Source organism: Pelobates fuscus, chromosome 3 (assembly GCF_036172605.1).
Source record: "Pelobates fuscus isolate aPelFus1 chromosome 3, aPelFus1.pri, whole genome shotgun sequence".
NCBI lineage: Eukaryota > Metazoa > Chordata > Amphibia > Anura > Pelobatidae > Pelobates > Pelobates fuscus.
This window is the reverse complement of record NC_086319.1, coordinates 77,003,170-77,030,774: the sequence shown is the minus strand read 5'-3', so window position 1 is coordinate 77,030,774 and position 27,605 is coordinate 77,003,170. Positions and strand designations below refer to the sequence as shown.

Here is a 27,605-nt window from a genome sequence, read left to right as displayed (position 1 = left end):
GCCTGTCAGCACAGACAGTCCCCCTGCAAGCAGATACACAGGCACCTATTGCGGCCACGTGATCGAGTGATCACATGGCCGCGGGGTCCTGATCTGCCGAGGGGAGACTGCCCGGGCAGACAGGCAGTCCCCCTGACCGTGAGGAGCGCCCTTATAGTGTCAAAACCACCATCTGCCCCACCTTGTCTCCCAAAATATAATACTATCTTACTTGTATTCAAGTCTGCAACTGCTTCCTCTGCCCCTGATTTGCCTGCTTGGCTGACCTCATCAGAAGTGATGAGTTAATCACAATGCTTTCCCATAGGATTGACTGAGACTGTCAGGCAGATCAGGGGCAGAGCCAGCACAAGCCAGGCAGTCCTGACCAATCAGCATCTCCTCATTGAGATGAATTGAATAAATTCATTTCTATGAGGAAAGTTCAGTTTCTCCATGCAGAGATTGGAGACACTGAATGGCAGTACTGCAGAGTGTGCAGCACTGCCCCAGGATCACCTCTAGCAGCCATCTGAGGATTGGCCAGTGGAGTTACTAGGCTGTACTGTAAACACTCTTTTTTTTTTTTTGGTCTTTTTGTCACTGTGTGATTCTACTCACCAGAACAAATACTCTCTTTAAGAAGCCCTCTTTTGCATCTTGAAATCAGGATATTGTAAGTTCAGAGACATTCTTTCCCTTTACCAGTCTTTTTCCCTGTCTCACCTTATTCAATAGCATCTTGCCAATATCTGTTTATGCAGTTACTCTGTATGTAAGTTTATATAACTGTTTTGTGTATATTATTATATATAATAATTTTAGCATTTATATCCTCTATTACATCTTGCTTTTTTTCTCCCATGCAGTTGGACAGTCTATATTAAAGGACATGAGTAAAGTAAGAAAACTAAAGCAGTCTGGAGAGCCTTTTCTCCAAGATGGTTCTTGCATCAATGTTGCACCACATTTGCATAAGTGTCGGGAGTGCAGATTAGAACGATACCGCAAATTTAAAGAACAGGATCAGGACGATTCCACTGTGGCTTGCAGATTCTTTCATTTCCGAAGGTATTGCATTGGAGTCTGTCAAAGCAATTTTGTAATACTTTTGTTTTCTAAATTACAGCTTGTACCTTTTTTTGTTGAGACTCTACGTGTGGGATTTTAAAGGGACTTTGTAGGCACCAAAGCAACTTTAGCTTAAAGAAGCAGTTTTTTTTGTATCTTTATGTTGTGCAAAGAATAACAACAAGCTTGTTGAGCCACGACAGCAATCACAAGCATAGTAAATACTGACTGTTAAATCATTGATGTGACATTAAGATATACTGCACATTTTTATAGCATATAAGTAGGAGAGATAATCAGAGGTGGGGCAAAAAGACGTATGAGAAGCAAGCTGGATTGACTGACTATGCGGATATTAAAAATAAAAATAGACTATTAGATAGCATGCTAAACAACTTGTGTACCGCTGGGTACTGATATAGGGTGATTTGTACAGGTAAAGGAGTAATATAACTCTCTATAGTGTCGAGTAGCAAGGTTGTGGAACGTCCTCTGCGAACATTCAGCACACTCCACTAAGCGGCCATGGAGGAGAGTCCTTCTCCGTGGTAAAAATAGTGCCATGTCCTTCCACCTCGGGACCCAACAAGGGACATTGACGTTCCTGGCAGATAGCCTGTTGTGGGATAAATTGCCGTACTTGTGCAGGTCTTCGAGCCCAGGCTGTGAGGAGAGCCATTGCCCTGTGTCCATGGGTCCCCCTGTTGCGTGCAGTAGGACCATGGGCCCTCGGGTATTCTGGGACTCTGTATCTCCTTTGAGTGTATGGACCGTGGGTGGTAGGTGGTACCAATTGGGCCCTCGGCCCGAAAGAACAGACTGCAGTCCCATAGGCTACGTGGGTCCCAGCCAGGTTTAGCAGATGAGGAAGTTTTGTGGGGTCGGCTAGATTGGAGCGGAGTCCCCGGCTTTGTGGGTACTTTGTGCTGACATGCACCCTGGCTTTTCTGCTGTGTGCATTGCTGCATACGTTGGGCCAGTTTGTGCCAAAAGGATTTGAATATCGCATCTAGCCTTGTGTCAGTCGTCCCCTTTGTGGTGCAAGGCGCGAGACACTCTGGGTCCTCCCCATGCCGAGAGGGTTGTGGAGCCATCACTAGCTTACCACGCTGCTGCAGGGCTTTATGCTGAGGGGAGTATGTGGCTTTCCCCAGCGGGGACAGGGATATCCCCCACCGGTCCAGAGGGGGGGTGCTGAGGGGCTGTATAAGGCACTATAGTCACAATTCGACCCGGGTCGGGGGATTGGGGATTGGCCGCGTCCCCCAGACACCAGGCCACGAGGAATGCTAGGTTGGATTGAGGTACCTTTCAGAGTAACTGCAAAATTCGGCTATTCGAGCGTAGAGACTCGGAATGCCAGCATCTCTTGTGGCCGTCTTGAGTGACTGCCACTGCAGATATTACGAGCAGCAGTGTAAACACGTTTTTTTTCTCTGAAAAGGCAGTGTCTACAATCAAAAAAGGAATAGGCTATAGACACCAGAACAACTGCAATAAGCTGTAGTAATTCTGTAACTAGTGTCCCTTATCACTTTGCTTATACTAGCCTAATCACACCTCCCTGCATGTGACTTGCACAGTCTTCCTAAACACTTACTTTAAAGAATCATCTAATATCTACACTTCCTTTTTTGCACATTATTTGTAATTTAACATTTCTCATCTCCTGCTTTGTTAGGTCTTCTAGGCCCTGCAGGAGCCTCCTGTGTATACTTTGAAGTTCAATTTAAAGAGCAGAAGATAAAACTTCTAAAGCAAGTTAGCATCTGAAAATTAAACCTTTTTTTTTTTTTCATGGAGGCTTTGTGGAGGTGTAGGCCAGGGGAGGTGTGACTATGGCTGCATAAACAGAAACAGTGATGTAACTGCTAAATGGCAGAGAATTGTGATTTTGACCACACTGTAACTTTTTCCCCTGTCCTTTTACTATTAGTGCATTTTGTATACATTTTAGATCTGTGATTACGTTAAGCATACCATTGTTCTAGAAGTACTAGGAAATTATTCTTGAAGGGTACCTGTCATGATAATTACAACTTAATCTTAAATGATAGAGAATCACATTTTTATATACCTACACATTGTTATAGTAGAATTGCTAGAAAATGTTTAGTCTTCTCTAAAAAGAGAGATTAAAAACCGCTCCACTCCTTCCTGTCAAGTAGGTTCACTCCATGCTGAACCTATGCAGAGCGCAGAGATAAGAAGGCTGTGCTCTGCATGTTTGTCAGGGAAACTGAAGCCACTAGGGGGTGATGGGTAGGAGGGGCAGGCTCTGTGTGAGAGCAGCAGCAGGAAGGAGAGAAACAGCCAGTTGCTTATTGCAGTAGCTTTGCTGAGAATGATTGGAATGAGAGAACAGATATGTTTTATTTGCCACCACAAATCCACTGTAATATGTTGGAGACTTTTAAACCTGTGATGGGAAGCAAGTTTGTGTTTCTCGAACAGAGGTACCTAGAAGAAGTGTTTTTTACAGTAGGTGTAACTCCCTCTGAGAATATAATTGATGCACTCAGAAGGAGAAAGGTAATGGAGATAAATTAAAATACACTTAATTGTATAACATGATCCAAGCCAGATGGTTAGAAAAGGGAAAACTTACATGTCATTACCGGTTCACTTAATTTGTCTGTTTTAACTGTAAAAGCAAAACATACCCTGTATACCCTATTGACTGACCAACCTAATCCCAAATTCAATTAAGAATTATGAGACCCAACATTCACAAGCCCTCATTGTGTTAATTGGTGCTTATAATTTGTAGTATTCTTAGCATTCTTACCTTCTGCTTGAAAAAGCCTTTACCCATATTTTTTTTTTTTTTTAATTCTTTATTTTTGAGTGCAGAGATAATTACAAGCTTAATCGGTGACATGTTTAGTATACAATATTATTGCAAACAATTGGTATATATAGTCACGAGGTGCTGCACTTTTTGTTTTTGTTTTTTGTCGAGTAGGAACATGAATTAAACAAGAAGTATTACAAGATAAAGAAGTAGTTATAGTCGTGTTGTGTAACATGCCAACTTGTATGTTTAAGATGAATTAACAAGCGATGTAGGAGGCTCTATCAGTTTGAGGTGGTGCATGATGCGCTGTGTGGAGAGCATGAATGTTATGGGAGTGAGGTCTCAGCTCTGGGCTTCAGCTTTGCGTGCGAGGGCAGCAGTGCTGTGTATGGTGTTTAGTTATTCTTAGGGTGGACTGAGGCAGGTGTGCCATATTCAATGAATTCTTGTCTGTGTTAAGGTAACAGGTCATCACCTAGTAGGCTGCTCTCTATGCATATGTGCCAGGTAGCGTGTTGTTACATGTGTGCATGGGTGAGGAATGAGCGGGGATAATGCCACTCGTGGTGTGTACGGTAAGCATTTCTAATGGTGTAGTGACCCATCTCTCTACAAGTGCGGTGAAGTATCACTAAGCATAAGGATATGAGGCAAAGAGTATGCAATAAAGATTAATGTATTTCGAGAGTATATTCACATATCTACTGTCTGGAGTGAACGGCTGCAACACATATAGCGTCCATTTGTGATTATATGCCATTCCCCCCCGCTTGTTGTGGGTGAGGTGGATGGCTTGTAAGTTCTTGCGGCTGCAGCATTTTCAACCTATGCCCGCCCTTCGATTTACAAAGTCCCGCAACCAGTATGAGCACCTTTCTTCGGTCGGGTCCAGCATGATCAGGTGAGGCATCGTTGGGCTGAGGCTCCTCTGTATGCTCGGTCCATGTGGATGGTTGGCCGTGCAGATGCGATGTGCGGTAGGATGCCCTCCTCCGGTATGCACCCGGAGTGCTGTGCTGCTGCTGCGGGTCTGGTAACCGCTGAGTGTCGGGTACAGTCTGGGCTCGGGTCTTGCGCCTGGAGTCTGTCTCCGCTGGGTAGAGCCCTGCCGTTCTGGGGGTGGAGGTCCTCTCTTGCCCCGGAACCATGTGGGGGCTGGTGCTCGTAGGCCACGAGCCTGGGAGCCTGTGTGGCCCAGGTTCGCCCCTTGTGCGGTGGTTCGGAGGTGTTTAGCCGGTCGCTTACGTATTCGCCGTATCACTCTCCGCCAGTGTGGCTGGCACCTCTGGGTCATGCCCAGTGTTGCTCCCTTGACGTGGGGGTTTAGAATAGGGGCCATCGAGTTGCCCTGGTGAGTATCCCCTGTCCTCCTTCTGCCGACGGCTCTGACCTTCGCGGGTGTGTTTTGGTTTGGTGTGTCAGGCTGTAAGTGTGCCGCTAACTTGGCCCAAAAGTGGTCAAAAATTAATGCGATAGTCTTTTGTGTTGTCGACGGTTTCTGTTTTAGCATGCTGTTGCCATCGCTTGTCCGACACTCTCGTGTCAGAGTGATCCGCCATCTTGGTGGCCCCTTGCTCCGCTTCATGTAGGGTGTCCATTGTGCCTGTCGCTTGTTGCGGTGCTCGGGGTACTCCGTCTGGCGCGGACCGTGGTAACCCCCATCGGTCCTTGGGGGGGGGGGGGGGGGGGGAGGTGAGTGCATGTCGCTTGTTTGGTGCGGAAAGCATCTGGTGGGAAGGTGGCCGTCCTGCCCCCGTGTCTCCGCTAGGCCTCATGTAGCTGCTGCGGTACCCGGTTGAGTTGGGTGTCATGAATGATTAGTGTCAGCTGGTCTGTCGCTGCTTCATCTGTTCAAGTAGCCTATTTGTGGGTAGTTTCCAGCAGGTAGTCTCTTGGTAATCGTCGATTTTTGACCCTGCACTACAGGAGCTCATGCAGTGTGCGACCGTTCAGATTGCCGGTTGGGCTCCGCCCCTTTACCCATAGTTTAACTGAAATAAAATCCAAAATGTTTAATATCTCAATAGTAGATTCTATTTCATGGATGTTTTTTATTAAAATTCAACTTTAGTAATAAAAATTTTGCTTTATTTTAGGCTGGTTTTCACAAGGAAAGGCATTCTCAGAGTCGAAGGTTTCCTAAGTCCTCAGCAGAGTGATTCAGAAGCTATGCGACTCTGGGTACCATTCTCAGTTCCAGCTGAAGGCATCGATTTAGAGACATCAAAATATATTCTTGCGAATGTTGGAGATCAGTTCTGTCAATTGGTTATGTCAGAGAAAGAAGCTATGATGATGGTAGAGCCGCAACGTAAGTACATTTTTTAATAATATTGAATTAATTCCCCTCTTTTATGGCTTCAATGACATATGTATGGATAGTGTACTATTTGTATTTATTTTGTCTTAAACTGAGATGTCTACTTGGTTGATACATTTCCTTGCATATCCATAGCACCAAATGTACTTTTGAGTATATGTATAAGAAATTGCTGTTCCCAAGATGTTTATGAGCGTTTATGAACACTTTGATTAATATTTGATAAAAAGTTTTTTATACATTTTTCTAATTTAACTTTTACAGAAAAGGTGGCATGGAAGCGAGCAGTAAGAGGTGTTAGGGAAATGTGCGATGTGTGCGAAACCACCCTCTTCAACATTCACTGGGTATGTCGCAAGTGTGGATTTGGCGTCTGTCTTGATTGTTATCGACTTCGAAAGATCCGCCCTCGTAGAGGTAAAGATGATTATTCTTTTTGAATAAAAAAAAATTAAAATATATATATATATATATATATATATATAAATTGATTAAAGGTTAAATTGATTAATGGCTAAATTCAGCTAGGACAAGGTAGCTGCAGTGTACAACACCAAGCAGACTCCTTGCAGCTTTTGTGTGTTCTCATGGCCTTTGAACCTCTAGCTAATTTATAGGGACACTCCAGACTAAATTTGCCATCACCAATTTTAATGTGCCGTATAGACAGTGTGTTTTTAAAAATAAAATAAATATGCAACTATGGATAATTGTGTACTTTTTTCAGCAAATATCATAGGGTGTGATTTGGCATTCCTGGATTTACCACTCAACTTGTCCATACCTTTCAGAGGGAGTTCTGTAGTGTTGCTGTTCTTGCAGTAATTGGCACTATTAAATTATGTGTGGCAATTGTACTGGGAATCTTTACTCATACTTTGAATTAAAATGAGTCATAGTGGTGTCGAAAGCTTGTTTATAGAGCGAATAGACATGTAAAATGCCGGCTAAGATGTAGTCTGCTGATGGTGGTTAAAAATTATATACCAACAGTTAAATATATACATGTCTGACTTTTTCAGAAGACGATGTTGGCGATGAAGAAGTTTTTGCCTGGTTAAAGTGTGCGAAAGGTCAGCCTCACGAACCTGAGAATCTAATGCCAACACAGATTATTCCGGGCACTGGTAAATACCTTAATTTTAACAAGTTCAGATTCTGTGTTTCAATTATAATCATATGTAATGCCTTAATATTTCTGGAAATTTTACTTGCAGCTCTTTACAACATTGGGGACATGGTTCATGCAGCAAGAGGAAAATGGGGTATCAAGGCCAACTGTCCATGTATTAGCAGGCATAATAAAACAGTTTTGAGGCCTGCGGTCACCAATGGAATATCCCAGGTATGTATTTACATGAAATTAAGTGGCTGGTATTCATTTAACTACTACTATTGAAGTGTCAATGAAAACAATTTTTTTTGAATGCAACAAAATAAACCATGTATGCATAAACTGTTCAGTAAGGTATACAGTTTGGTAGTGTTTTTTTTTCTCTTCTTCTGACGGTTTAAATTTTCCTATGATCGAAGTGTTTTACAAATACAAAGCATATTATTTAACAGGGATCCAGCTTTTAGTTAGAAACCTTGATGTGCACCTGTAACAAACAAGAATTATTTTATTGCAACATATACATTTTTATGCTCTTTCAAGTTAATCACTGAAAGAATTTAACCGTTTTAAGGTTTTTCATACCTTATCTAGAGCGTGAAAAACCCTATTTAGATGTCCGTCGTCCTCTTGCCCCCACCTAAATAGGGTAAAAAACTCTGAATATCTCAGCCAAGGAGATGTGGGCGGGGCCAAACTCCACCATAACAAATCGGCATAGAGTTTAATTGAATGAATGCATCTCTATGGGGAAAGTTCAGTGTCTCCATGCAGAACGTGGATACTCTGAATGTCAGTGCTGCACGTTGTGACCCAGGAAACACATCTAGTGAACATCTGAGTTAATGCCACTTGAGGTGTCTAATCAACAATCTCGATCTGAATGCCAGCATCTCTAGTTGCCGTCTGAGTGACTGCCCCTGGAGATGTTACCAACAGCAATGTAAACACTGCTTTTTCTTTGAAAAGCAGTGTTTACAGCAAAACGCTGTAACATACTATACTCACCAGAACAACTACATTAAGCTGCTCTTGTTCTGGTGACTATAGTGTTCCTTTATTGTCAGTTCTATCTAACTCACAATTAGTTAAGCTAGAGACACAGATGTTCTCCACTTCAGATAAATATCCTTATCCTTGCAATAGTAATTTATTACAGTTATTGAGAAACTGCAATAATTACTATAGAGTTAACTCTAGTGGATGTAAATGGGACTGTCCTAATGCTCTCACCGTACTCGTACATTAGGTCCCTGACATCTGGGAAAAAGGAGCCAAATCGGTGAGAATAGCTGTGCGCTGCGGGGGTGTCACGCTAGCAAGGGCACACTTTAGGGAGCTTTAATGCTAGAAATACAAGTTTTTCTTGTTTTTTTTAATGCAGATTGTAAGGACAGGGCCAGGGGCCCACAGACACTGTAAGCACTTCAATTAGGTGCAACTGTTAGTGCCTACAATGTCCCATTTAAGGCTGGACACATTTTTAATTCTGGCACCTCTGTAGCATGTGTACGTATACATACCAGTAATAATATGTACTGTTCGAGTTGAGGAAAGAAATGTTTGAATGATTTTTGGGTGCTCGTTATTTTACTCCCAATGTCCATCATCAGTTTCTCTTTATTGGCTTGTTGATCATGCTGGCTAGTCAGAATATAGTTAACGAGTACTAATTATGAGTACCTAAGAGCACCTCACCAATATTGCTGTCCTAAGAATTTTCAGAGTAGTAGGTGTAGATTTAATCGGCTGCATCCCCTCTATGTTTAAAAAAACAAAATAGCTTAATTTGTATTGTTTGTTTAGCTGCCAAGTGTAAATACCGCTGCTTCATCTGTTGAGCAGAACACTTCATCCGCTACTGGAGAAGGTAACGACATGGATATTAAACCTGAGGAAATTCTGAAAACCGAAGGTATGGATAATGTATCCAATGAGGCTTCAAGGAGTGACCTTAATAATTGTGTCACTGCTGGCACAGAGAATAAAAGCAAACCGCAGGGTCCAGAATCCACTCCCTCCTCTGCCCTGCACTGGCTGGCAGACCTGGCTGCTCAGAAAGCAAAGGAAGAAACCAAAGGTATATTATGCAGTTATCTATTGACACACTTTGCATGGTTTTTTTATTGGATATTGTACCTGATGCACCCAAAATTGTCTTGAATGGGATGGATTTTATTTTAAAGTTGTCTTTTATGAGAAATGCTTACGCCCCATGACTTTTTATTTTATTTTATTATTTTTTTAATTTACATTTGCTTTTGAAAAAAGAATTCTATATAAGTTTAACCACAGCTTCCAGAAATCTGATCTAGCTACTGACACCAAATACTTTGACATAACATTTAAAGATTGTAAATATTTTATCATTTGCAAATTCCTGGTTTTGAATAATATTTGTTGTTGTATTGCATACTTGTGATTGCGTGAAACCATCAAGCATACTTTTTTTTTTATAATCAAATAATGGCGCATTGACTGGATTAATCAGACTAAAGATGTGCTGTTTACACTACAATTAATAGTGAATGCCTGCTTGTACGCTATTTAAATGGCTCCTTTATATTTTTCCCCTTATTTATTTGAGTAATAATACCATAATATTTTGGGGAAAAACATTTATATTATTGGTATTGAATATGGTGTGTTTTATTCCATAGTGAAAAAACTAAAAAGTGAACACTTGGTTTGAATAAAATCAGTAAAATTTGAAATTGCAATACTTTTTTTTTATCTGTTCCAGACGTTAGTCCTTTGAAAACAGTACTCAACAAAGAGCCAAGTTCATCTTTTGGCATTGATGCTTTTAATGCAAGTGCAAAAACGACATCCTCACCCAAGCTTTTTAATAGCCTTTTACTGGGCCCAGCTGCTGGAAACACTAAGGCAGAGGGTTCCAGTCTAAGAGATCTTCTTCACTCTGGCCCAGGAAAACTTGCCCATGGAAACACAGAAGCAGGCATTCCATTTCCACCTGTCTTTAACACATCTACCGTGAGTAGTACGAGAAGTGATATGCATTACTGATGTCTGACAACTAATGTATTCCTTGTAAAAAATCTCTAGCTGTTGGTTTCCATAGGTACACCTGAAACTGGTCTCAATTCTTAGACATATTTAGGGTTATTCACCAAAGTTTGAATTGTCACAAATTTAAATTGAGTTTTAGAGGCCTAATTGGAAACATTCTCCAGATCAGTTTTTTAAGTTTAGGTGACATACTCCAAACATGCATACATTTTTTTTATTATAGTGTGTGTGTTTTCTTTGAGTGTATGTTTGGGGGAGGGGAGCATTGTTTGCAGCCTTTGCAAGTACCTCCTCTTTTTCCCCAAAGCACAGACTTTAATTCTTGTTTCATTCAGAAGCTGAAGTGCTTTATGTGTGTGGAGTATTCATTTAAATGTGAATTTTAATTGCAAAAATCAGTCTCCGTAGAACATAAAATAGCCTTATATTTCATGTGACATTGTCATGCATTAAATTAGAGACTGTTATTTAGAACAAACAAACAAAACAGTGCCAGTTTAAATGTCACATCCAAGTTTATTTATTTTACCATGTGCTCATTCCTATATTGTCAGTGTTATTTTACACATTGATTTAATGTTTGTCTATTTTTTAAAAATATAAAAATTTTAGGCAAAGGGGAAATCCAGCTTACCAAATTTCCTGGACCACATTATTGCTTCTGTGGTAGAAAATAAAAAGACTTCAGATGCTGCTAAAAGAGCAAGCACATCTTCGGAAGCCCTTAAAGAGGGAAAAGAGATGGTGATGGGTTTAAACGTTCTCGACCCACACACCTCACATTCCTGGCTCTGCGATGGAAGACTTCTATGTCTTCATGATCCCAGCAACAAAAATAACTGGAAGATATTTAGAGAATGTTGGAAGCAAGGTCAGGTAAGTCATAGGACTCGAGTCACTTGAGAAATTTTGTCTATTAATACATTGTTTTTCTGAAGGGAGAATTATTTGTTTATTTTGCTTGCTTATTATTCATTTTGTTTTTCTTAGCCTGTGCTGGTTTCTGGAGTCCAAAAAAAGTTAAAGTCTGAGCTCTGGAAACCTGAAGCTTTTAGTTTAGAATTTGGAGACCAAGATGTGGATTTAGTAAATTGCCGGAACTGTGCAATTATTTCCGATGTGAAAGTTCGTGATTTCTGGGATGGATTTGAAGTCATTGAAAGTAAGCACATTTCTTTTTCTAATTTCTCTTGGTTTACATTGCTGATAATTGAGATGAAACAATTCAAGGCATTTGTTGGAATACATTTATTGAAGATATAGGGTTTAAAAGGGACAGTACAGGCACCAACTCAACCAGAGCATTTTTAAAGATTTGGCCTTGCTATTATGCTATATGTTTTGCAAGTCTTTGTGGGGCAAAAAACAAAGTGAAAAAGACGTTCTCTAGAAGCTTACCATGTTATTGTAAATTTTATTACCCATGGGATTTCCTCCCACTGCTTGTTTTGTCCAGTAAACCTTCCTTGAGGATTAATGTTTCACCCATGTTCACACTTATAATTTCTCTATTATGCGTGTAATCTATTGCCAAATTGTAGACGATCAGAAAACCTACTGAAACATACATACATATATATATATATATATATATATATATATATATATATATATATATATATATAGTTATTTACCTACTATCTGTCTGCCTTGGTGACTTCATCTTCTAATGCATGCTGCTTGGCTTCCAGCAGTTCAGTTGAGCACTGACACTAAGGAAGTCTTTTTTTTTTTTTTTTTGGATTTATGGGACATGTATGTATTTTCAAAACTAACACAGATTTGCATATGCAAAAAAAAAAAAAAAAAAAAAGGTTTACAAGGCCAAAATCTACCTGACCCAAATGCCTTAAAATTGTGTTGGTGCCCAGAATATCCCTTACATATGAAAGTATTTGTGGCAACTGGAGAATAGAACTTGCATTTTTCTGTTTTTTTTTTTTGTTTTTTTTACGGAGGCAAGGACATACAACGTACAAGAGCCTCAAACTTGCATGTTTTATTGTAGGCTGAAGTGGTTCTTGGCATTTACATATTACTTGGTATTGTTTCCTTTTGTGCTCATTTCAGTGTTGAACTTAATTTGAATAAAATAGATACATAGCATTAGTACACTTAAATTCTATGTAAGCAATAAAGCTCTGTTTAAAATGCTAACAGAACCATTTTATTCCACAGAGAGATTGAAGTCAGATGAGGGCTCTCCAATGGTTCTTAAATTGAAGGACTGGCCTCCTGGGGAAGATTTTAGAGACATGATGCCAACGCGGTAAGATTAGCGAACCCCTGTGTTCCTCTTGTTACATTTATTGGTGTTTAAAATAGAAGATATGCACATCTGGAGTTACATAGAATATTCTAGAACAGGAGTAGGCAAACTTTGGCACACAAGATGTTGTGGACTACATCTCCCATAAAACTATTTTAGTCATAATGCTGGGAAAACATCAGGGGAAATTAAGTCCACAGCATCTGGAGTGCCGTAGGTTGCCTACCCCTGTTCTAGGAGAAAGAACTGCTTGTAAAAAAACAAAAAAAAAATGTGTATGCTACTTCTTTATTATATAAAGTCATAGTTTATATAAAAGTCATTTTTTTTCAAGATTCCAGGTTACGTTAACACTTCAAGCAGCATAAATACCTTTTTGCACAGGTCACTGCATGTTTTGGTGTAGTCCATTTTAGTTTTTGTCAGATCGTTTGAATAGTTAATGCATTATGTGTACAGATGACAAGGGGTTGAAATTCCTCTTCATTTGACAGCACCAGAGGCCTGTTTGTGCCAAACGAACCATCTGTTTGCTTTTTTTTTTTGTTTTGTGTGTGTGTGTCTGTGTTTTCCACATTTAAAAGGAGTTTAGTAATCTCTCAATCCTAGATGATTAGTTATCTTAGTGACTAGTTTGATGACCCCTAATCTACAGATGGAACAATGATTGAATTAAAAGGGAAATAAAATAAAGGAATCAAGTGGATGCATTGAATCATACCACCTCTGAGGTAAGATAAAAAAACTTATGGATCCATGTTTTATATTTAAGATTTGAAGACTTGATGGAGAATCTTCCTCTCCCAGAATATACAAAAAGAGATGGAAGACTGAATTTGGCTTCTAGACTGCCTAGCTACTTTGTGCGACCAGACCTGGGGCCTAAAATGTACAATGCCTATGGTACGTAACAGGTTCTCATAGTTCCCTGCATCACCAATCTTTTATTTTAACTCTGCATCACTATAATGTAGTAACTGAAAGCTCTACTTTTTAAATATTTTTTCTTTTACGTTTTATTGTAATGACATCTATTTATATATTCCCTTGTGCTTTTGTTCTATATGCAAGTATTGCTGTCTGATATGTTTACTGTCATGTTCTGACAGGTTTAATTACTGCTGAAGATAGAAGAGTTGGTACCACAAACCTCCATCTGGATGTCTCTGATGCGGTAAATGTTATGGTATACGTTGGCATTCCTACAGGAGAACATGCATATGATGATGGTAAGCATATCCATTGCTTGTTTTAGGTATGGTTTCTTTTTTGTTTTGGGTTGGCTTTTTGTATAATCGTTTTTGCATTTAAAATATTCTTTATTTTATTTTATAGAGGTTATAAAAACAATTGAAGAGGGAGATGCTGATGAAGTAACTAAAAAGCGTATTCATGAAGGAAAGGAAAAGCCTGGTGCTTTATGGCATATTTATGCAGCCAAGGACGCAGAGAAGATCCGTGAACTACTCAGAAAGGTTTCCTTTTTTTTAATTCCTATATTTCTTAATAATGCCACTACATGTGATTTATCTGTTTGGACAGCCTTGGATCATTTTGCATTTCCTTTTCCTTGATTTTAAGGTTGGAGATGAACAAGGGCAAGAAAATCCATCAGATCACGACCCTATCCATGACCAAAGTTGGTATTTAGACCAGGCATTACGTAAACGTCTATATGATGAATATGGCGTGCAAGGCTGGGCTATTGTACAGTTTCTTGGAGATGCAGTATTTATTCCTGCTGGAGCACCTCACCAGGTATTTAACATTAAACTCGATTTAACAGAGTTATTACAGCCAGTACCTGTATGACCGAAACCAAGCTTCACACTACAATTAAACTTTGAATCTATATCTTAAAGGGACATGCATCACTTGGCCAATTTTTTTTTTTTTTTAAATCCGCATGCAAACACATTTAAACAAATATACAAACCAAAATAAAACAAGAAAAACTTTGAGAAGTATGTAATAAACGTCCTCAGACTGCATAACTATGCATTTCCTAGGGATAGGACTGGTTAGATCAGTGCTTCCCACTTCCTCCTCAAATTATATGTAGCTGCTTTTTTCATCCTGCAGAGTGAGGCAGCTGGCTCATACAAACCTAAAGTTTTTGAACAATACAGTTTTCTCGAAGTGGCACATGTGCCTTTTAAAGGACCACTCTAGTGCCCTGAGGGTGCCCCCACCCTCAGGGACCCCCTCCCGCCCGGCTCGGGAAAGGGGAAAGGGGTTAAATCTTACCTTTTTCCAGCGCTGGGCGGAGAGCTCTCCTCCTCCGATCCGCCTCTTCTCCTCCCCGTCGGCTGAATGCGCACGCGCGGCAAGAGCTGTGCGCGCATTCAGCCGGTCACATAGGAAAGCATTCATAATGCTTTCCTATGGACGCTGGCGTGCTCTCACTGTGAAAATCACAGTGAGAAGCACGCAAGCGCCTCTAGCGGCTGTCAATGAGACAGCCACTAGAGGACATAGGGGGAAGGCTTAACCCATTCATAAACATAGCAGTTTCTCTGAAACTGCTATGTTTATGAAAAAATGGGTTAACCCTAGAAGGACCTGGCACCCAGACCACCTCATTAAGCTGAAGTGGTCTGGGTGCCTAGAGTGGTCCTTTAAGCTCCTTATTGTTGTAAGATCCATGAATATGTACATAAAATACACAGTATCCAATTAAAGTTGTTTTTTTGTTTTGTTTTTTACAAAAGTAATACACAGATCAATGGTTGGAGTAACATGCAAAACCAATGCAAGGTTTTTCTTTCAGAGTAATATAATCCTCAATAGGACTGCAATCTAGTATTATGAAGTGAAGAGAGGGAAATAAGGCAGGTAACAACTGGTAACCACAGGGAAGTAATGGAGAGGAAAATAGGAAAGGCATAGAGAGAAGAAGTAGGAGGAATCAATGAAATAACATACTCATACAAACAGTACAAGTAAAGTCTTTCCCGGTCCTACACTTGCTAGATAGATTGAGTTGTACAAAAGTAAGAAATGAATGTGCTTTGTTCCTTTGCAATTGCTGAATGAATTGTAAAGTTAAGTTGTAGTGTGTTAATGTGTATAATTTCACCCTGTTGTTTTTTATTTAGGTTCACAATTTACACAGTTGTATAAAGGTTGCAGAAGACTTTGTCTCCCCAGAACATGTGAAACACTGCTTCCGCTTGACACAGGAGTTCAGGCACCTTTCAAACACACACACAAATCATGAGGACAAACTACAGGTAATTAAACTATTAACTATGAGTACAAGTGATGAAGAACAGGTCCACTTTATGTTCTTTTAAGAGTTTTCATATATATCTATCTTATCTACATATGTATATGTAACAAGCTTCCTCATGTAATAACTTGTTTTCATGTTTCAAATAATTTGTGCAGGTGAAGAATATTATTTACCATGCAGTGAAAGATGCAGTCGGAACGCTGAAAGCTCACGAATCAAAATTGGTTAGATCATAGTAAATGTGGCTTTATTGACTTAGAAAAAAACAAAATGAAACCATGGTGACACATTCAGAAGCTGGACTTGTGCTTGCTACGACTAGAAGCTTTCTTAGATAAACTGCGTGAATCCATTAAACAAGCAAGCAAGCCACGATTTTCTTACAGCCTCATATCGAAAGTACCAGTAAGAAGTTCAACTTATGGATTTTATTGGAAGGCAACTTTTTTGTTGTTGTTGCCCTCTCGAAATCTCACCACACTAGCACTGGCCAAGAGTGCTTCTAGTATAATGCAGAACTAGAAATGTAGAAGAGCACATGTTTTGCCTCTATCGTGCTTTGTTTTCTGGTCTTTTAAAGTCTTCTGAGAAAATAATTCAAGATGGACTAACATAGTAAAAGTGTAAAATGAAAAAAAAAAAAGCTGAGAAAAACGATAGTACACCGAAATATCTAATTCATTGGAAACAATACTCTTTGTTCTAGTAGTTATTTGCAATACAGATCAGGTGAAGTTTCCAAAACTCTAGTAAATACCAATGGCATAGTTCAATATGCTACGACTAAATAAAATTGGGGAGGGGTGGGGGGGGGGGGGGGGATTTGATGCTTTTCCTTGGGGTGCTAAAGGGTTGAAAAAAAAATTGTGTATTTATTTAAAAATATAGGTTTGTAGTAAAGCAGTTACTCTTTCATGGAATTAGACATTTTTAACAATTTTGAAATATCACAGCTGTTTTTCCTGCATTATAAAAAAAAAAGGCACACATTACAGTTAGTCTTCCTTTTAAATCAACTTTTAAGTAGATTCAGTCGTATGAGTGTGGGCTATAGGAATCTAGAAGGGTCAATGATCCCTACAACAGAACAAGTGTTCGTGTTGACAGAGTAAGCCATTATTAGGCACTTATTCAGAACACTGGTATTAAAAGTGTAGGTTCACAGTTGCTAATGCGACGCTTTGGCAAAAAATATGTCTGGCACGTTTTCCATTTCATTTTCAAATTTTACACATGAAAGAAAAGGGATATTTGTACCTTTTTAATTAGTCTTTACTTTTCTTTTAATGTTGTCTAAAGCAAATTTTTTTAAGTTTAATATCATTATTTCAAATTCAAACACTTTCTAGAATGCTGTTTGGAGGGGTGATCATTTCCCCACCTGTACAGTTGTGCCACTTGCAGGTATGTTTTTGTGTTCAGTTACTCGAGATTTTTATGTCTTATTGTAGACTCTGTTACATTTTACTTCCTGTATTTTAATTTTGTGAAGGGCTGACTAGGGTTTCCATGTTCTTATTAAAGTACAATAAATCTGTGTTTTGAAATTTTTTTTTCTTCTTCTACATTTTTGTCTCTCTAATTTAGTCTTAACCAATGTGTGGTGGTGAATATGAAGTGTGAGAGTTCGGCATTTATTTTTAGATTTGATGTACTCATGTTGACAAATTATTAATAAAAAAATAAAATAAGCAGTTCAACTATTTTCTATCTATATTTTAATGGATTCTCGGTACCTTCAACATGAGTCAGATTTATTTGAAATGAATAAGCCAATATTTTTCTGATCTTCACAAAAACAAAAAAAATATATAATATATCAAAAGCTTACTAGTTTAGGTACACTTGGCCAAATGCAAAAAATATGGAGCTAATGCAAAATTGGATTTTTATGTAGCCTGTCAAGTGTGCCGTTACCACCTGGTCTACAATCCTAACCTTTGCAAAATGCACCCATTAAGTAGGCAAACGGTTCCTGTGCTTCAGACCATACTTGCCCACATTTGTAATCCAGAATCTGCACCAGACACTGTGACTCTACTTTTCCTTTGATATATTTTTTTTTTTTTTATCTTTAATTAAACGAGACTCCCCACTTGTGCTCTCATAATCCACAACCTAAATCTTTCTGGGTACTACGGAGTATACAAATAAAATCGAACTTTAAAGAAATATAATAACTCACCCCCTTACCCCACTTTGCACCTCATGCTCTGCAAAACATATTCCCTTGTACAGATCACTCATTCATCCACTTACCATCCCAACACGTGGAAGGAGCAAACGAGACATACCAGGGCTTGGGAGAAAGATACCTAGAGGTGCTGGGAGGATACAGAGGGATTGGAGAAGGGGCAAAATTGACAGAGGCTTTAACTAAACCCATTAGATTTTAGTTGTTGACTAAAACAATTCAGATACTAAAATACGACTAAAACTAAAATGGCTTTTTAGTCAAGACTGAATAAAACAAAATAGAAACTTGCTGTCAGAATGAACACTGACTGACAGGGGAAGTGAAGAACATTGATTATATCATTACAATGGCACCTGTCAAGGGGTGGGATACATTCAGCAACAAGTGAACAGTCAGTTATTGAATTTAATGTAATCCACTCTCACCTCCAGTTATGCTACTTTTCCACCTTGTTTGATGGCTGTCACCCTTGCTGCCCTGTTATGTATTAGTACCCCACCTCTTCTAGACTGTAAGCTTGTTTGAGCAGGGCCCTCATCTACCTATTGTTCATGTGTCACTGTGTAATGGTCTCATTTATTGTAAATTTCCCCACCCTTCATAATATTGTAATATGCTGCGGAATTAGTTGGTGCTATATAAATAATAATAGTTGTCAGTAGGAAAAATTGGCAAAAGAAAAAATCTGAGTTTGTTGGACAAGGGCCAAATACTGATAACTAGACAACTGGGTCAGAGCATCTCAAAAACAAGTGTTGTGGGATGATCCCGAAATGGATTGTACTACCAAAACTGGTGCACCGAAGGACAACTGGTGAACTGGGTTCAGGGTCATGGGCGCCCGAGGCTCATTAATGCACGTGGGGAGGGAATGCTGTCCGTGATAGAAAGGTGTCAGAACACACTGCATCATTTTTTGCAGCATATGGTGCTGCATAGCCCCAGGCCAGTCAGGTCCCATGATGACCCTGGTCCACCACCGAAAGCACATTCAATGAGGACTATGAGCATCAGAACTTGCCTATGGAGTAAGGAAAAATTGTTACCTGGTCTGATAAATCACTTTTTTCCTGTCATAAGTCGCTGCATGGTTACCGTTCCACTACACGTTACGGAACATAAGTGGAAAGGATTTTTATGCTTTTCAATTTTCTTACCGTTAACGACCAGGTCTCTTTATACATTTCTGTGGTGTGTTTAGCTGTAATTTTCGTCTAACTCATTTACTGTACCCACACACATTATATACTGTTTTTCTCGCCATTAAATGGTCTTTCTAAAGATACCATTATTTTTATCATATCATATATATAATTTTACTATAAAAGTATAAAATATGATGGAAATTCTTTTAAAACACACTTTTTCGTTAAACCCCGGCCACTTCAGGCCTATCTCTCTACTCAATGTAGGCGTTAAGCTATTCACAAAAGTCATGGCAGAAAGACTCAACCCCCCCCCCCCCCCCCCGATCAAAACTTATCCACCCAGACCAAGTAGGGTTCATTCCGAATAGACAGGCTGGCAATAACACGAGGCGCACATTCGACCTCATCTGGTACGCAAAACATCGACTGATTCCCACCCTAATCCTCTCCCTCGATGCCGAAAAAGCCTTTGACAGACTGTTATGGCCCTTCCTCTTCGCAACACTACAAAAATTTGGATTCCCACTGGTCTGTGTTGCCTTTTAAGACCATATGGTAGCCAGGAATGTGAAATAACCCCATCATGGCATACCATTTTTAAATGTAGATAAACCATGATGTTTCAAATGGGCTATTTCCAGTCTTTTGTAGTAGACACTTCGTCACAAATGCTGGCCAAATGCCAAAGTTAGCGTTTTTATTTGGTTTTTATAAATTTATTTTTTTTTTCTTCAATTTATATTATATATTATGCACACACATATAATACGTGTGTATATAATATGTGTGTGTGTGTGTGTATATATATATATATATATATATATAAGAAAATCTTTGCACTCAGGCTATAGTGTCCTATACTTGCCAGGTACTCAGCCTGGGACTTTGGTTATCCAAAAATATGAGAGGAATGGGCGCACTCACGGTCTTCAAAAAAAAATATCTTCTTTATTAGCAAGATTAAAAAGTGAGATCAAGTAGGATCAACGTTTCAGTCCTTTTCAGGACTTTTGATCCTGATGACTTGATTTCACTTTTTAATCTGGCAATTTTTTTTTTAAATTACATTAATTTATGTATTAATTTATTTTTTATATTTACTGAGTGCCTCGACCCCTCGAGGCACTCAGTACAGGCAGAGCCTCGGTAGCCTGCCTGATGGCTTCCGATGCTCTGCCTCTCTGCCGGGCTCCATGTGGAGCAACTCGGAAGTTATCGATTCTGTGGGAGAGATGATCCGGTATTCTCCGGCCACCTCAACATCGACGCATCGCTGCAATACCATTAGAGCTGCTGGAACCGTTTTTTGTTGGACGTACCTGATACGTCCAAGGTCACTAAGGGGTTAAATTGCAGATATGCCCAGTCCTGCATCCCCAGACAAGGAAAAAATGTCAGCACCCGTTCCCAGAAAGGCTTCATGCAAAGCGAAACCTCTGCTGCATGGAATGCGCTGTACCTCTTCTGGACGGACGCAGGAACCAGTGTTCTGCAGAAATATTAGAAAAATCTAAAAAAGAGATGCACTCTTTAAAAAAAATAAAAATAATATTCTTTATTTTTGCATGGAGAGTGGTCGCTGTATACATTGGCTTACGCAAAAGCCAAACATTGGAAAATATCGGTTTACAGAAAAGAAATGTTGCAGTGGCACATCGAAATCTATGGCATCGTATAAAGGGTGCACATCGTCAATGGTTTTCAGTTTGTTAGTTAAACATAATTAACATAAACAAAAATTAAAACTATGCTTCTTGGTATTGCTGTCCCCGTACACTAGGCGCGCCCCCCGCCCTGTAGTCTGTGTCATATTGTTCCCACAGATCCCACACCTTGTAGGTTTTAGAGGAGTTGTGGAAATTTGAGGTCAGCCTATCCATTAGGCAATTGTCTCTGATCTTGTTTAGGACCAGTGAGAAAGGGGGCACCTCCGGCACATCCATTTTTGTGTTAGGGCTCTGCGGGCAGCTAAATAGTCATTTTTGTTCATGCCTGGTCAGGCCATCTGTGGGTCTGGACAAGAGACAGGCCCACGGGTTGAATTCATAGGCATCGCTACCAGAAAAGCTTGTTTTTAACATAACATATAAAAATGTGCTGATATTCACATGCCATGAATGTAAAACAACTGTGTTTAAATCTTTTGATTATGCTGTTGTGGCATTGACAAACGTCTTGTTATTCCCTGCACAAAGAAAAATAAATAATTTAAAAAAAAAAAAAGCGCTTCTTAGTTGTGCCGTGTCCGGGGCCGAGAGGTTAAATGGCATGGCCATAGATTTTTGTAGGTTAACTCTCTAACCCGGGCCGAGAGATCGCCATAGCGGGTTAGCAGCGTTGTTAGGTGTTCCATAGATCTTATGGGATCTGAAAGGGTGAGTAGAACATCATCAATGTATGCCGCTACTTTATATTGTTTGTCTGCTATCGTTACTCCCTGGATCTGTGGGCGGGCTCTGATGGCATGGAGCAGCGGTTCCAATGTGAGTGCAAAGAGTTAAGGGGATAGCAGGCAGCCATGTCTTGTGCCATTCCCCAACGGGATGGTTGTGCCCCAATAATGATGGTTTGTGCCTGAATGTTTGTGTAAAGGGCCCTTATTGCTGTAATAAATGGTTACGGAAAACCGAAGGTCTGGAGTACTACAAACAGATACAGCCATTGCACCCTGTCAATGGTCTTCTCAGCGTCCAAAGAGATCGCCAGAAAGGGTCTCCCCAATTATCGACATACGCCAGGTCAACACTGCCCCTCAATGGGTGTTTTCATATAGTTGTCTGCCTGGTATAAAGCCCACCTGATCCGGGTGGACCCGAGGCATTAGTCTAACCGCCAGTACTTTAGCGAATATCTTCATGTCCGAGTGTCACATGCTATTCCTAGCTGTGGATCAGTCTGGTGATGGCTTCTGGTATCCAGTACTCCTTTTTTTCAATTCTTGTTTAGTTTTTCTTGTTTTTTTGGTTTTCTATTCTATGTCTGGTTTTCTTTATGCTGGGTTTTTCTGGGTTCATTTCTGTAATCCGTCCCTGGAATTCCCAGTCTCCAGGTTTCCTTTAAATGTTTGTTTTATGTTGCCACATCCGTTGTTTTCCATCATTCCTTTTGTTTCATTGTTCCTGCAGGCAGCTGCTCAAGTCTTCTGCCCTTTCTTGCAGGTAAGTACTATATGTGTTTTCTTTGGGTGGTTTGGCTTGCATTAGGCAGAGTAGGACCTGCCAGATATGGGGTACATTGGCGTTGTTGGCAGGCTTATGCAATGTATGATCATATAATGTGACTAAATCCCCATGATTTTCACATATAGTGCTTAGTTATTTCTCCTCTTGTTTTGCCTATCTTATCTTGTCTTTGTTAGTTTGTATACCCAGTCCATGTACAGTCCTGTCCAGTCATGCCCATGTTATGTTCATGTTTCCCTCGTGTCTTGTGTACATGTTCTGGGTTTAGCTTCCTATCCTTCTCCGGTTCAGGGTTCTCCTAGTTTTGTCTTGTTTTTCATGTTTGGTGTCTATCTCTAGTCTTGCCTTGTTTCTGTACTGGATACATTCTTGCTGCAGAGCCTCCCTATTTAGCTCCTGGGAGGTCTGCTTAATTTTCTAGCTTAGTACTTTATGGAATGTTTTGTAATATCTGACATTGTAGCCATCAGGTCCAGGGGCTTTATTCCCCTTAAGTGATGTAATAGCCACGTCTACTTTGGTTTGTGTTATGGGTGCCTTAAGGCCTTCCGCATCTTCCCCCGTCACTCCCGGCAAGGTCAAGTTTTTCAGGAAGTCATGCACTTCCCTGACATAGTGTACATTGTCGCTATTTAGGTGGGGGGGACTGTGTAAAATTCCGTAAAAGAAACTTTGTTGATATGTTGTGGTGTGTTGGCTAGTTCGCCACACTGGGTGCGAATTTTCGTGATTGGCTTGTAGCCGCCCCTGGGCCTAAGAGTTCTTAGGGTGTCCCTTTTGTTCCACTTCTCGTAGAACAAACATTTGGACCATGTGAGGAAGCGAACAACTCCCTCCAGTGATAGTTCTTAAATAGAATGTCTAAGTGCATTTATTTCAGTGAGTTTGGAGTGTGTGGGGTTAGATTTGTGCTGTTTGTAGATTTGTTAAGAGTTCTGTTGTTTGCTTTTTCTGGTATGTGGCCTCTTTATTAAAGTGCCCTCACACCACTGTTTTATGGGCTGCCCATACTGCTGTTGGGCTAACCTCTGGTGTGTCGTTTAGTGTGAAGTAATCCTTGATGATTAAGTCAGTCTTGCAGCAGATTTCTTTGTCGTCAAGGAGGGTGTTTTCAGTTTGCACGACTAGTTTGTCGAGTATTTGAGCCCACCGAGAGTGATGGAGATGTTGGTGTGGTCTGACCACGTATGTCCAACTGTAGGACCTTGGTCATCCTGTGCCCATTTAGCAGTAAATTGTCTATCCTGGAGTATGTGTCATGTGGTGCAGAGTAGAATGTATGATCCCGCATGTCCGGATGCTGGAGCCGCCACGCATCCAGTAGTCCGGTGTTAGCGAGGCGTTTATCTTGTGTGCCCCTGCCTTGGGATCTGGGTTTCGCGCTCCTGTTGGCTGCCGGGCACTGCACTGCGTTGAAGCGTCCCCCAAAATATTTGTTATGTATGTCTTAGTGGTGTTTAAGGTGCCTGTCAGGGACACATACCTACCCTTTGGGTCAACCTGTAGCGGGCCCTGTCTATGGACAACAATGGCCACCCCTGCTCTCTTTCTCAGTGCACGTGCTTCATAAGTCCTAGTGTATGTCCTGTTTTGTAGTCTAACCGGGGCCGACCTGGGGAAGTGCGTTTCTTGTATGAGCACTATATATGCTTTCTTAGCTTTGAGTTCCCTCAGCAATATTGACGCTAGAAGAGTGGGGGGCCCATCTAAGATTTTTCTTTCAGAGATGGAAAGAGCCCACTTCCAACAAATGGATATTGCGTCCTATAGCGGAAGGCTACAGCATAAAGTTTTCAGAGACCCCACCTTCAGCATTCCTGGTTTCAACATATCATTCAAAAAGGAAATCAAAAGCCCTTCTCACAGCCTCCCTGACTCTTTTAAACAAAGGAGTTATAGAAAAGGTACCAAAACACCAAGAATCCCAAGGTGTATAATCTCGACATATTTCTTGTCCCAAAACCAGACAAAAGTTTTTATCTTATCCTGGATCTCAAAGTAGTAAACTCCTGCATTCCATACCAACGTTTCCGTATGGAAAATATTCTTTCAGTAACCCATATTCTTCCATGTGGAGAACACATGGCAAAGATAGATCTCAAAGACGCTTATCAACATGTTCATATGGCTGTAAGCTCAAGAAGGTATCTCCGGTTTGCAGTAAAATCAAGTAAACAGAAGCTGTTCCATTTTCAGTTCAGGGCGTTACCATTTGGCCTTTCATCAGCTCCACGCATTTTCACAAAAATCCTTCTGCTATTAACAGCATCATCCCTTACTTAGACGATTGGCTCCTGAAGGCAGATTCAGAAGAACAGCTGGGCAAGAATCTTCGGTTGACCCAGTGGCGTACATAACGCGGTCGCAGCTGTGACCGGGCGCGTCACTAAAGGGGGCCTGGCTGCCCTGCAGACCCGTGTGACCAGGTGCCTGCCAGCCATGTGTTGCGGCTCCGGCCGCACGTTATTATTGCCGGGGCCGCACGTGAAAGGGTCCATCGGGTGGCCCATGCTGTTAGGGTCACCCGATGGAAATGAATATCATCATCAGAGTGGGCCCGGTAACAGCGCGGCTGGGCCTCCTCTGATGATGTCAGATGCTGGGAGGAAGGTCACTGCCCGCATCCAGGCGTCTGACACAAACATATCCGATCTGCAAAGCAACCTGGCAGCAGTGAGAGACACCGTAACAAAACTACAAGAGCAACACTCCCACATGTCTCTGAGACTAGACTTACTGGATGAAAGATCCCGCCAGAAGAATGTAAAGATCAGGGGGGTCGCAGAAGCAGTAACCACGGAAGAATTAACGCAACTCATAAGACGCCTAATAACTACATTGCTCCCAGCAAAACAGGCGAAGCAATTCACACATGACGGCGCATACCGTATCGCAAAATCCCCTAGGGCGCCGCTCGCAGCACCCAGGGACATTATACTGCGATGCGGAACGAGAAAGACAAACAAGCCTTGATGAGACCAATCCATAATAAATCGCCTATGGACTTTGAGACCCACAAGATTTCACTCTTTCCAAGACCTTCAACGCACCACTCTACTGTGGAGAAAGACTATGAAACCCATCACCCAAAGGCTGCAAGAGGCAGGGATAACATATAGATGGACTGCCCCTCGATCACTCACAGTAATTAAAGAAGATACCCAATTCAAGGCCACCGATGCGGCGGAGGTCAACACATTCCTGACAGCGCTTGGCATCAGAGACACCCCGCAGGAGCGGAAGGTCCAAGATACCAGTGGGACATGGGATATCGACAACATCACCCCCTTTGTCCACCGACATGGACATGGAGCAGTGACATAGGGAATCACACCTCAGCCACAGATTAAGACTAGGGACTACGCAAGACCTTCAACTACCAGATGACAACTAATAGCCCAGACCAAACGTTAAGGTCCCCTAATCCAGTACTCTCCTCTCCCCTTATTTTTTAATGTCAACCACAACCTATATTATAACTAAGCGTCCAAGAGGAAAATACATGACCTGACGAGCTCCTAAGATACACAGACGACTTTCATTAGGGGGTTTCACACCCCAGATGACAAAGCGACATAAGAGCAAGCTACACAAGACATGGATCCTAGTTTATAGGTCATAGCCCACTGTAACACACTTCAAGCGTTAAAGTTACTACATCATACTACTGTCTTTTTCTTCAAAATATAAAATGTGCACTGTTATGCATTCCTAACAAATTTTATTATATGTTGATTGATGCGCAGGCAAAAGCCGTTGGGGCAATGCTAGCGAATATGTTAAACTTACTATATGCACCAAAAATAAAGAATTTATATACAAAATGGTCAAAAAGAGAAGATCTGGACAAAGAAATCCACATTTCAGCAAGGGTAAAAGATCAACTGAACTGGTGAAAACAATCAAGATTCATAAAAGCAGATCTCTCATTCAAACAAAGAAACTGGATCATCATCACTACAGATGCATCAGTCACAAGTTGGGGTGCGCATCTGGGATCTCTTTTTCGTCAAGGTACATTGCCTCTAAAAGAAGCAGCTCAGTCTTCAAACTTCAGGGAAATGAAAGCTGTTTGGAAATGCCCTTCTAGCTTTCAGAATGGAGATTTAAAATAAATTGGTGAGGATCCAATCAGACAATCTCACAACTGTCTCTTACCTAAACCTTCAGGCTGGTACCAAGGTAAAATCCCTCCAAAGGCTCTAGGCACAGATCATGTCTTGGGCTCAAGTAGAATTGGAGTCAATTTCAGAAACTTACATAAAAAGATCAGATAACATAGTGGCGGACGATCTAATCAGGCAACGCTGGACACAGACAGAATGGTCCCTTCATCCTCAAACATTCAGGATGCTAGTAAGAAGGTTTGGTCTTCCAGAGATGGTCCGTGAAAAAATATCAAAACAGCCCCCTATATGGAAAGTATCCAATCGGGGGTGGGTTTGAGCCGTTCACAGATTGTAACTTGATCTAGTTGTCTCCTCCCCACCTCCTCCAAATAAGGGATATGGGCTTGATAGTAAAACAAACAGCTGTACTATCCCATAAAATTTCAACACATGTGCCTGTTCGACTAGGGAGCGACTCAATTGCTCATGTCTGTCTAGATATGGTCTAGTGGCCTCTAGATAGTGAAACAATCAACTATGCTTTCAATAGATTACAACGTAAGCGCCTGTTTGACTAGAGTGCGACTCAATTGATCACGTCTGTATAAACACTTATAGATAGAACATCTAAATATATAGTGCAATATTTAAAAATTATTTATGGTAATGATTGATCATTTCTCACATTACTAAGCAATTGGGTATTATAGCTTCTTTAGTTTTTGCAAGTTTTGCAAGGGGCATCCATGGATCGGATTTGTTGTTCCAGTACATCCCGCAAATGCTGAATCAGATTGAGATCTGGGGAATTTTGAGGTCAAGGCAACACCTTGATTTCTATGGCATGTTCCTCAACCATTCCTGAACAGTATTTGCATTGTAGCACAGTGCATTATCCTGCTGGGAAAACCAGTGCCATGAAGGAGTGTATGTGGTCTGCAACAATCTCTAGGTAGCTGGTATGTGTCATCTCTTTCCCCAGGTAATAAACACACACGCACCCGGACATCCACCAGATCTAACAGAAAGCATGATTAATCAGACCAAACAACCAAGCTCCATGGTCCAGTTCTGATGATCATGTCAACATAGAAGGCGATTTTGGGGGGGCGGAGCCTAGCAGCCAAGCTGAACGGCAGCACATCAGCAGAGCT

General features: G+C 40.8%; 1 protein-coding gene across 2 annotated transcripts in view; it reads left to right on the top strand.

The window, feature by feature from the left end:
- Positions 1-16,458, top strand: part of KDM3B (lysine demethylase 3B) — a 34,452-nt gene extending 17,994 nt beyond the window's left edge. Inside the window, exons 9-24 of one of the 2 annotated variants that reach the window (XM_063447244.1) lie at positions 849-1,050; positions 5,944-6,158; positions 6,432-6,584; positions 7,190-7,294; positions 7,385-7,512; positions 9,088-9,361; positions 10,025-10,275; positions 10,924-11,187; positions 11,302-11,473; positions 12,490-12,580; positions 13,353-13,483; positions 13,690-13,809; positions 13,916-14,055; positions 14,162-14,338; positions 15,679-15,813; positions 15,971-16,458. In XM_063447244.1, coding sequence (XP_063303314.1) covers positions 849-1,050; positions 5,944-6,158; positions 6,432-6,584; positions 7,190-7,294; positions 7,385-7,512; positions 9,088-9,361; positions 10,025-10,275; positions 10,924-11,187; positions 11,302-11,473; positions 12,490-12,580; positions 13,353-13,483; positions 13,690-13,809; positions 13,916-14,055; positions 14,162-14,338; positions 15,679-15,813; positions 15,971-16,051 — 2,639 coding nt within the window. In that variant the 3' untranslated portion in view covers positions 16,052-16,458. The remainder of the gene's footprint in view (positions 1-848; positions 1,051-5,943; positions 6,159-6,431; positions 6,585-7,189; positions 7,295-7,384; positions 7,513-9,087; positions 9,362-10,024; positions 10,276-10,923; positions 11,188-11,301; positions 11,474-12,489; positions 12,581-13,352; positions 13,484-13,689; positions 13,810-13,915; positions 14,056-14,161; positions 14,339-15,678; positions 15,814-15,970) is intronic. The other variant, XM_063447245.1, reaches the window with a different exon arrangement.
- Positions 16,459-27,605: the final 11,147 nt, after the last annotated feature.